The 11,706-nt window shown below is 40.9% G+C and overlaps 1 protein-coding gene across 1 annotated transcript; it reads left to right on the top strand.

Moving 5' to 3' along the window:
• Nucleotides 1-335: 335 nt before the first annotated feature.
• On the top strand, nt 336-10,271 carry nfkbiz (nuclear factor of kappa light polypeptide gene enhancer in B-cells inhibitor, zeta). Its single transcript, XM_078409497.1, has 12 exons — nt 336-638; nt 2,406-2,533; nt 2,769-2,802; nt 3,665-3,768; nt 4,006-4,715; nt 5,034-5,139; nt 5,838-5,984; nt 6,947-7,010; nt 7,279-7,454; nt 7,615-7,725; nt 7,952-8,119; nt 8,317-10,271. Exons 1-12 carry the CDS (start codon nt 473-475, stop codon nt 8,368-8,370), a joined length of 1,968 nt encoding a protein of 655 aa, XP_078265623.1. The 5' UTR covers nt 336-472; the 3' UTR covers nt 8,371-10,271.
• The last annotated feature ends 1,435 nt before the right edge of the window (nt 10,272-11,706 follow it).

Genomic DNA, 11,706 nt, shown 5'->3' with positions numbered 1-11,706 from the left:
ATCCTTTAATTTTGTGTGTGTGTGTGGGGGGGGGGTCGAGCTCACCTGCCCGAACCTCGCCTTATTCGGAAGCAACTATGACTTGGTCTAATTCTAAGCAGGAATCTTTTATGTTCGTTGTTTGTTCCTTCCCTTGCCAATCGCCCTTGGAGAGGGACAAACAATTGGCAACGCCGGACCCCGGCCGACTCCTCCCCTTCCCACATCATCATTGCCAGTAATGTCGCATGTTTTTTTTGCACTTACCGTAATTCCCGCCCCTTCAGGGGATCCTCCCCGTCAGACGGGACGAATAGGAGGTGAAGGGGAGATGTCATAAGACTGCCTCCCGGAAGGAGCCGCAGAAAAATAGTTGTGGGCGCATTAGGTGCGACTAAGACGAGGAAGCCCCTGCAGATCGAGGCGAACTCCCGGAGCTGCTCGGAGCACGTCCCCACCTCCGCATTCCGCCTTTCCTTTCTCCGCCCGAAGGATGATCCTGGACCAAGGGAGCGAGAACTCGTACGACGGCGAGAACTGGCTGATGTCGAGCCCCATCAATCTGGGCTCCTTCTACCAGAGTTCCCCCGCGGCCAGCGAGCCGCCATCGCCCGCCTCGCCGCTGTCCGACACGTCCAGCTGCGGCGTCCCGTCGCCAGGTATAACAGCTACACCTCCTGCCCCTGGTTAGCGTCGCGTCCCCTCACCCAGGCCAGCCCTTACAGGTGCGGTCGCCTGCACCTCTTAATTCCCCCCTGCCCACCAGGTTTAACGCCCCCTCCCCTTTTCCAGTCCAGTAGACCTGCCTCCCCTCCCCCTCCTCCTTCCCCCCTCTTCCCTCCTCCTCCTTCCCCCCTTTCCTCCTTCCCCCCTTTCCTCCTTCCCCCCTTTCCTCCTTCCCCCCTTTCCTCCTTCCCCCCTTTCCTCCTTCCCCCCTTTCCTCCTTCCCCCCTTTCCTCCTTCCCCCCTTTCCTCCTTCCCCCCTTTCCTCCTTCCCCCCCTTTCCTCCTTCCCCCCTTTCCTCCTCCCCCCCCCCTTTCCTCCATTTCCCCCCTTCCCCTTTCCCCCTCGTTCCATCCGAGCAGCTTTCTCCCGCCCAGATTCTAGTCGCTCCGGCCGGTCGAGGCACGGGTGGTCCTGTACTGCTGGTCCGAACGTCCCACGCATATCACCCCACTTCCTCCATACAGAAATAGCCACTGACCCTCCCCCTCTCCTCCCCGCAACCCAAACTAAGTGGGTGTAGATACAGCTGCCCTTCCCTTGCCTTGGCCTTCCAGCCACCTCTCCCTTCTCTACGGTGCAGTACTTGTACGGCCGCCCACTCAAAGTCGGCAGAGGTTCAACCGTGCCCTCTTTAGCTACCGGGACAGGTGTAGCCGCCAATCTTCTACCCCCCCCCATCCCCTCTATCCCCCCCCCCCCCCCCACCTCTATTCCCCCCCAACATCTATTCTCCCCCCAACATCTATTCTCCCCCCCCTCAATTCCCGGCCCACTGTCCCAGCTGCCAACTCTTCCATTTGTAACAGCATTTTTTCCCATACTTCTGAACATTTTGTTCCTGCCTCGTCAACTTCACTTACTGCTCAACTATTGGGTAAATAATTGAGCAGTAAGAGAAGCTGGCGTTTGGGTTGATCGATGAGTAGGGTGGGGCTGCGATGGACAACCGCGAACGGGATTATTTTGCGAACAAAAAAAATAAAGCGTTATTGTGCTGCTTTAATATAACTAGATTGGGAGAAAATAACCCTCTTCCCTAACTGCACCTTCCTTAATGGTATTCTTCAAAATAAAACGAGCGATTTTAATTTGACATACCAAGTGGTCTGGAACGGGAATTTGGTCTAATTTTTCGATTTGCACGAAGGAATCGCGTTTTACTGATCCAGTCTGCTTGGTGTAAGATAATGATTAAGAATTGTTCAAGCTGGAAGCAAACTTCTCCTTAGATTTATAGTAGATGAATTTGGTTTGGGCAACATATTCTTGCCTATTTCAGGCACATGCGAGTCATCTGCAGCCCTGGATTTTCCTCTGTGCCTTGACACTGTTATTCCGACTTCTCGCCTTGGCTTTCATTCCATGACCTTGTCCAAGACAGTTGGTTCCAGGATCAAGTCCAATTCGAGAGATTTGAACATGGACATCTTGGCTGATTCTTTGTGGCTGTCTATAACTTCCAGATAAGAAGTGAAACTAAAGTCCATCCACTCCCTCAGTTAGACGGAACAGGTCCCTCTGCGTTGTTTCAAAATAGAGTTTGCAATGTCAGGGTCAATGCACAATGCAGAGTACCTGGTGTTTACTGCAGTGGTGTTTGTGGGAGGTGGTTGGATTTAATATGGCTGCTGTGTTTCCTTGAGTGTAAAAAGCATTACTGTTGCTATTTAAAATGCTCATCCTTGCATTTCCTTTTCTAGTGGCCTGCTTGGGCACAGCAAGGGATCTGAAACAACCCTTCCAGGGAGTTAGAGTGAAGAATCCTGTCAAAGACCTCCTCAATTACTTCAGGACCACCCAGTCAGACACCAAGCTGGAAAGTCACCTGGTAACTCAGATTTTTATTTTTTTTCTGTTTTTTTGTTAAATTGCAATAAGTCAATTTAAATAGTCAAACATTTGAAAATTCGTCACTTGCTTAGATACTGAAATTTGCTTTTAACATTAAGCAATTCAATCTACTGTAATCATTGACTAAACTTAGCAATTGGATTTAGGTAAATTATCTGAGAATTATTTGGGAAATTATCTATATCCTTAGTTTTTTTTCTTCTTCAATTTAGGCTCATTCAAATTCATCGGAAGAGCCCTTTTCTCGTAAGTAATTATCTTGCAAATTTGTAGATGTTATTTAAAAAACATTAGAAAATGTGCTGTGCAGTATTTTGGGAAGTTAAACATGAGCAGAATATACACTGTGAATGACAGGGCCATGGGCAGTATTGTTGAACAGGGAGATCTCAGGAACAATTATATAGTACCTTGAAAGCAGCAACACGAGTTTTTTTAGGGTGGGAAAGAATGAATCAGTAATGCTTTCCTTCATCTGCCAAGAAAACAAATTGGGATGTCATGTTACTGATGCACAAAACATTGGTGGGACTACACCCAAAGTAGTGTTGCTGCACTATAGGAAGGATGTGATTAAGCTAGAGAGGATGTGGCAAAGATTCACAGTGATGTTGCCTGGATTGGAAAGCTTGAGTTAAAAGGGGGATTGGATAGAATTGGGCCGATTTTCCTAGAGTGAAGAAGGCTGAAATGACATGATAGAGCTATATAACATCACGGGAGACATAGATAGGGCAGATAACCAGTGTCTGTTTCTATTCTTGGAGTGTCTAAAACTGGAGGGCATAGGTTTAGTTGGAATTAACTACCAAAGCAAGTGGAGGTGGGAGCAGTAGCAGCATGGAAGTGACATCTAGGCAGGGATTTGAATGAGCAAGCCACAGAGATATATGGGCCAAATGCAGGTAAATGGAGCTAGTTCAGAAAGGCCCTTGGTTAGCACAGAAAGATTGGGCTGAAGGGTCTGTTTCTAAGATACATAATACTATGAATCTAAGTGGGATTCGTATAGATGGGCATAAGGACGAATGAAAACGGTAGGGCTAAGGGCCTGTTTCCATGCTGTACAAATCCATGACTTTGATAATTTGCTTATTGATCTGAACAGATATAAGAACTCTCCTGAGTGGCCAAAAAAGATCGGCTTTGGAGAACCTTACTGATGTACCTCCATATAAGCAATCTGTAACGCTTGCATCATCTTTCCCACTGGTAAGAATATCCAATGTTCAAAATATAGTCTTGCTTTTGTTATTTCTATAATGTAGTCTCTAGATTTGCACATTATAGTAATATGCTTGTGGGAACCCAGAGTAAAACAACGGTTGTCATTTTATCACAAGGCAGTGAAACCATGACACACTTACTATGGCTGTTGTCAAATAGGGTGTAATTTTTAAATAAGATGATTTATTTGACTAATTGTCTATAATTTGTTTTACAATGTAGACTCCGCCCCAGACGCCAAACTCCGAGAATTCAGATGGAGCCCATAAAACTGAATCACGAAATGATGTAAATCCAGATGTTCTTGAGGCCATAATTAAAATGTTGCAGAATGACACCCAAGAGATTTCTCTGAATACTGTCCAGGTCAACTGGGCCAATATTGCCAAGAGTGATCAAACTTTTCAGAGGGAAGGAAAGTTCCGCAACGACTGTTGTATGCAGGAACTCCGTGAATGCCATCTATCCCCTGAACCGTGCCAGGACTTTAAGCAATTCCCAATACACAGTCCGCCGCAAATTTCTGGACAACAGGAGGACCTGAAGTCAAATCAAGCTGTCCACCAATCTCCAACTTTCCAGCAAGTTCTCCCCTGTGGACAGGTCCTAGGTTTTCACCAGATGCCAAGTGATTTTCCAGATTGCACATTTGCTCTTCCTATGCACCCAAATCCATCCATACCCGATGAGTTATCATTTCCTCAAATTGGTGACCAGTTTGTGGGCAGTCAACAACCATCTGAATTTTATATGCCAAGTTGTGGCTCCCTACAGCCCAACTCCCAGGGTGATGTTTCACAGCCAGCCTCTTTGTACTATCCATCGCAAACGCAAGGCAAGTCCTTTTTTCAATGGCAACTTGAACAAGAGGAGAAGAAATTGTCCCATCTTACTCAAGTGCAACTTCTTTCCAAAGACTCTGATGGTGACACGTAAGTGTCTCTAAATCTTTGTTCTTGATGTGTTTTATTGTGCCCAGTTTTCAATGTGTTGCATTACCTCATTGTAAGACTTGTTTCTTGGATTTGCTCCCTAGACATTCTGGAAAATATAATTGCAATTTCATAGTGAAATTCAATGTTTCTTAATCTGAAATTGCAGCACTGAAAGCGATCTTATTTATGCTAATATGCTGGTTTTATTTTCAAAAATCAAAAATTGAGCACAGTGGTTGAGATCTTGCATTGGAAAGAGACTGATATTATAAGCTGCTTTTACTTTATAATCTATTTTTTGTTTATATGTTCCAGTCTTTTGCACATTGCTGCTGCACAGGGCAGACGAGCTCTTACATATATTCTTGGGAAGAAGATGGCTGCTGTTAACATGATAGATGTTAAAGAACACAATGGTCAGGTAAGCAAACATTGACACATCAGCCATGTAAAAAAAATTGTCAGGATTTAAAGGTGATTGTGGGAACATTGATTTTTAAACAGAAATCCCCCCCAAAACATAATTTGTTACAATCTATTTTTTCAATCGATTTATGTAGTTTGTTTATGTTTGGGTTTAAGGATATAGCAAGAAAACGGGCCCTTTGACCCGCGGAGCCTATGCTGACCATTGATCACCCGTTCATAATAGTTCTGCTACACTGTTTTCTCATACACACTCGTGGCAATTTACAGTGGTCAATTAACCTACGAACCTGCACATCTTTGGAATATGATAGGAAACCGAAGCATCTGAATGAAATCCATGCAGGCACAGGGTGAATGCGCATATACTTCACAGACAGCACCCATGGTCAAAATTGATCCCTGGTTACTGACACTGTGGTGCAGCAGCTCTGTGTCTCTGTGCCACCCTAAGTGCCTCTTTTGGACAAGATGGTTGATCGTTCATTTTACATTGCAAGCAATAATCTCCATCAATATACACTTTCTTGCTAATGTTTAAATGAAATGGTTTGTTTTTCAGTAACTGCATGACTTGCATTTTGCAATAGCTGCACTGTTTGCTTATTACACTAGTTTCTTATCAGTGTGGCATTTGTTTTTTTCATCCATTTCCTTGTATGAGTTGGTCAAACATTCCCTTCTCTTTTAAAGAGTGCTTTGCAAGTGGCTGTTGCTGCCAACCAACACCTGATTGTCCAGGACCTGGTCACCCTTGGAGCACAAATTAATACTTCGGATCGCTGGGGTAGAACACCACTGCATGTCATTGCCGAAAAGGGACACTTTCATGTGCTTGTGGTGGGTGTTTTTTTTTTCTTTCTTCATCTTGTGATTCCATAGAAGCCTCATCTTCAGGAGGCCGCTGATACTTGTAAAAACCAACATGTTTTGTGGTTGTGTTTTCCATTAAATTCCCAAACGCAAAACATTATGGATAGAAATGTATCTTTCAAATGTAATTTGGATTATATTAGAAATATTCATTATTTTGGGACCACTTTTGGAACATAAAGGACAAAAAAGATACGTTTGCCTCACTATTTCCCATAATTTTTGTCTTTCCACCATTTAATCCACCCTCTGGCAAACCTCAATCTATATACTAAAACTCTTGTTTGTTTGTTCCTGAACTACAGCCAAAACTACACGATAGCACAACAATTTTAGGCCCACCTTACTCACTGTCGTCCCTTTGGTGCTAATGGAAGAAGTTTCATTGAAATCTGTGTTATATTTTTAAAGTTATTCACATTTTTAAGTTTAAATCTATCTCCTGGGGAGGGAGGGGGTTGGAGGGTGGGGAGGGGTGGGAGGAGGGAGGATAAGGGGAGGGGGGAGGACGTAGGGGAGGAGGGGGAGGGAGGGAGGAGTGGGTGGTGCACCAATGCAGGAGAGGTTTGCGCCCAACGGGTCCACTTGGTCTAGTATGTTCTTAATTACGTCAGTGAGCTCGTGTACTTGAGGTGATTAAAACACCTTTCCTAATGTTCTTTCTTTAACCCAGGAAATCTGATTTTGTTTTTGCAAAAATATCTTAAAATCTTCTATTTGGTTGCCCTTTTATGTTGACATCTCTGAATCACCTTGGGCAATTTTGTATCTTAACTATTATGTGGATACATATCATTTTTTATGATCTTATTGTGTATTTACTCGACAAACCAATTGTGCCTCATTTGTTGTAACATTTGAATGAAGTAACAACACACAAAATGCTTTAAGTCGATTGCTATTTACAGATTCTCTTTGTTCCTTTGCAGGCCATTGAAAAGGGTATATCACTAAGTTGTCAGCATTTGAATCTGGAAGTTACAAACTTTGATGGTAAGATCTATTACCATTTCTAGCACAAGCAATAGCCAGATTAAAAATGGTCAAAATAAATTTACCAGACACCACTTTTCAACAGTCAGATAATGCTTGTATTGTTTTGTTGAAACAGACAGCAATTTCTCAAATAATATTCACTAAAGGTAAAAAGGGAGCAAAATGGAACTTTGGAATATTTGTTGCATTGTTTTATGGAACTTGTTTTGCATTTACAGCCAGCTGTAAATTGTGATCAGAACTTTGAACGTTTCTCTTATCTTAGGTATGACTGCTCTACATTGTGCAGTCCTGGCCCAGAATCAAGTGATTCATCAGCTTCCGAGTAAACTTCATCAACAACCTCTATCTGTTGAGACACAAGAACTGGCCATGAAAAGCAAGAGCTTGTTGGATACGATTAAAACCTTATTACAGATGGGAGCTTCTATTGAAACTCGGGTAAGTTTGGATTAGATTCTAATCAAGCTATGGAGATTGCAGGTGGAATTAAAATGCCTCCGGGCAGTCAAAGTGTTGTCAGTTAGTCAACCAAATGATAATTATTTTGTCACGATAAACAAATTAAAAAAGCTCAAATCAATGTCTTATTTTTCCCCAGGATCGGAAGAGTGGTCGCACTCCTCTGCATATGGCTGCAGAAGAAACGAATGTCGAACTTCTGCGTTACTTTCTAGAGCAACCCACCAGTCTCAATGTGGTAAATACCAAGGTAAGATTACAACTCAGTCAATAAAGGGAGTTTGTTGTAAAGAGTAAAACATTTGATGCCTTTCAATGTCTATGGCTTTGATAAATTTTCAGGCAGCACTCCATCTAACTGGCGATAGCCACTTCACAAAACATACAAGTGCTCAGAATGAGTGTTTTTATGTTGATGTAAAGGTGGATTAAAACCTATTGTTGTCTAAAAAGTGTGTTTTTGTTCTTATTTGCAGGCATATAATGGGAACACCGCACTTCACGTTGCAGCTGGCATGCAAGACCGAATCAGTCAGGTAGATGCTGTCCGGCTTTTGATGAGAAAGGGAGCTGATCCCAGTGCCAGAAACCTGGAGAATGAACAGCCAGTACACCTGGTACCAGATGGTTTAAGAGGAGAAGAGGTGAGTGAGCGGTTGTAGAGAAATCTCCCCATTCTTCAAAAAGTTGTACCTGGAGTCTTGACTGCAGAAGCAACCCAAAAAATAGCTTCATAAAAGCTAATTAATACGAAGAAAAGTAGCTTACTTCAAAAAACATTTTTAACTGAAGTGAAACAATATTGAAAGTCTAATTGTTTATTCTTGCTTCTTATTTGCAGGTTAAATGCATCTTGAAGGGTAAAGCTGCCCAATCGAGAATGTCCCTCTTCTGACTTCCTATTTTGGGATGTTTCTCGCCACCCTCACTGTCAGTTAGGCAGTCTTGTTAGTTTTGTACAGAGAAATTTGCTAGTTATGAGCAAATGTGTGTTGTTTCTTTGAAAGAAACTTTAATTGTTGACTACTGTGTAGTACTTAGTAAACAAAAGCATTCTAATGGTAGTATTAACCTTTTTAATGTTTTTAGAATTGTGCACCTTTTCCTTCTTTAGAGTTAACAGATGGGATTGAGTTGACTATATCTGTCAGCCTGGATTTTGTTGTCAGGAGTAAAGTGATGCTTCCTAATGTCAATCTCCCTATGAATTGGGTTCCCCTTATCATACCTTGTTTTGTATTTCTGGCAGCATTGATATTGAGCCAAGCAGTCAATCACATTGCAAATTTTGAATGGACCATAAACCAGGGACAAAATATATTTTTTAACTGGTTGTCACCACTTTATAGAGCACAAAATAAAAATTGCACCATGCATGAAATTTAGGCAGAAGCGGAAATGCATTTTTGACATAAAATATTTTTTATCGCTGCATTATATTTGAAATATTGATTAATTATAATCAGCAGAGGTAAGCACATGCGAGTTTGCTGATTAGTAATTACATCTGAAAATGCCATTTTAAAAGTTCCCTTAATCAGTGGATCATTTTCAGGGTGTTTAACTGTGAGGACAGTATGTATATACTTGGCACTTTCATCCAGTCATTGCTTTTATTTGGATTAGACTTGAAGGGGCAAAATCACATAGTTGAAGAAGAGCATGAATGACTGGCAGCCACTTCACTTTATTGACCGGCATCCCAGTGTTTCAGTGGTTGACAGTTTTGTTCTCAATGTAAATAACAAAATCCAGGCCGTGATGATTTAAAATTGTATTACAGATGATCATTGCAACATATAGTAGTGTTCTGATGCATATATCTTGTTGTAAATTCAAAATTCACTATATTTAGTTGTTCGAAACTAGGTACACATCTGTGGGGGCTGTTTAGATATATCCAAATTCAATGTATTCCATAGGTTGGTAAAACATTAAAACTGTTGTATTGAAACCATGTTCAGGTAAATCAATAGATATGGTTTTAATAAGAATTGATGAGGCTTGAAAAAAGTTGCTTTGTTTTTCAGCACTGACGTGGATATTTTGCCTTAGTTCATCCATTTATGTGAAAATAGATCTTTTTAGGTTTATTTGAATTTACCATTGATGCAGTGAAAGGAGATTCCTTCTGTAAATTGTACAGTTCTTCTATTTGGGAAATGTCTTAATTTGTTTGGTCAGGTGTTCATTCCTTCCAACAGGATGGATTTGCTGGATTTATTCCAGGTATTTGCACAGGAGATTCTGAGTTTGATAGATTATACTAATTAATACATTTGAAGTTTAAATATAAACAATGTGAAGATCATTACAAGGAGAAAAGAGGTTTAATGTAAAAGGGAAGTAGTGTGGCAAATATTAAAGTCATTGCTGACTCGGAAATTTCGGTTGATGGAAGAATTACTGGTCACAATTTGGAAGGTGGAAGTGATGGCATATGCTGCATTCGTGTTGAAGGAAAGTGACAAAATAGAAAGAATTTTGGATGACTACAAAATTGTATAAGTGCAAATATCTGAGTTCACTTGGGATATAAACGCATTTGTGTTTAGTATGTTTGTTACAACAGATATATAGTTGTAGTTCTCATTTAGGAAGATTTTATATTTTCCAATTTCACTATGCCTGACTTGGTTTTTTTTTCTTGTGATTATATAATAGTTTTTAAACTAATTTTGTTCATACTTTAAATTTTTAATCATTACATGTAGATGGATGAAATTTAGCCTTAACGTGCTAATAAATTGGCTTTTTGGGGATATTTTGTTAAATCACTCAATGAAGTATGTCTTGTGGACAAATTCTGTTATTTGATAAAATGTTATAATAAAGATTTGAAACATTGACTACCTTGGTGTCAGTATATTTCCTTATTTTGGCTCCTGGCTAGTAATTAAACTCAGACAGCATGGAAACATGCCCTCTGGCCCACTGTGTTTGTGCCAACTATCAGGTACCTACCTACACTACACCCACTTCCCAGCACTTGACCTGTAGCCTTCTACCCCGTGACATTTCAAATGTTCATCTAAATTCTTCTTAAATGAATTCTTCTTCTTCCACCCCCTTCTGTACTTTGTTCCCAAATTTTGGAGGGCAAAAGTCCACAAAGATAGCCCTGGCTGTGTTTCACAGAACAACTGCATGTACTGCAAAAAAATTACGTGGCACCATTACATTTACTGAAATCCTTATGATAGAATGGCAAGTATCTATAACATAGCATCACCAAAATAGAAACAAAATTTGATTTATATCTGCTCTGAAATGTTATTTCCCCACTCATTGCAGTTAAATTCATAGTTTCATTCTATGTAATTGTAGCCACATTTATTATGTCAGCCACGGAAACATTTATAAATACAGACTTGGATCAGTAGATTGAGCAGCCTAGAGCTTCAGATTATTTAAAAAACATATATTTTATGGTTGATTTCTGACAGCACTTTTTTACTATTTTCAACTGGGTGAGTTCATCTATTTGCACTGAGGCACAGAGAGAGATTGTTTAAAGGTTTATCAATGCTTGCACAAACAATATTGTAGGGTGGGGTTGCCACATTGCCCTGTGATGTAATGAAAGATACTGATGTTCAATTGTGTGCTAATTCTGACAAAGGCTCCATCAAAATTATGGGACAGCTTGAACCCAGGAAGAAAGGAGTGCCTGATCTCTTACATATTTTTAGTCTGAGTAAACAGGGAAGTACAGAACAGGTGCTTTCCCACAGTTGTGAAATCCAAAAAACATTGGGTGTTTCCTCTTAACTAGAATGACCAATGGCAGAACACCTGCCTGATTCATGGCTTGTACCTGACATTTGGCAAACAAATGCAAAAGAGCCTCGCACAGTTCTGTACAGACGAAGATGTTAAGAAGTACCTGTGTTTATATAAAACCTTTTCCTTTCTTAGCATGTATCAGAACCAGCGGTACTTTGAAAGGAAGGCACTGGTAAATTCTAATGCAATGTGATCGCTAATCTAGGCACAATAAGAAAGCCATGAATGGCAATATAGTATAGGGCATAATAATTTGCTTCAGACAACAAAAAAAAAATGTAGGAAAGAACTGCAGATGCTGGTTTAAATCAAAGATAGACCCAAAATGCTGGAGTAACTCAGCAGGACAGGCTGGGGGAAAAAAAGTGCCATTTGGTCCTTCAAGCATATTCCGCTATTCATGTCAATCATCTATCTCACTATTCACAAAATGCTGGAGTAACTC

The sequence above is a fragment of the Rhinoraja longicauda genome, chromosome 12, assembly GCF_053455715.1.
Source record: "Rhinoraja longicauda isolate Sanriku21f chromosome 12, sRhiLon1.1, whole genome shotgun sequence".
NCBI lineage: Eukaryota > Metazoa > Chordata > Chondrichthyes > Rajiformes > Arhynchobatidae > Rhinoraja > Rhinoraja longicauda.
The sequence above is the reverse complement of the archived record's forward strand: the minus strand, read 5'-3'. Positions and strand labels throughout refer to the sequence as shown.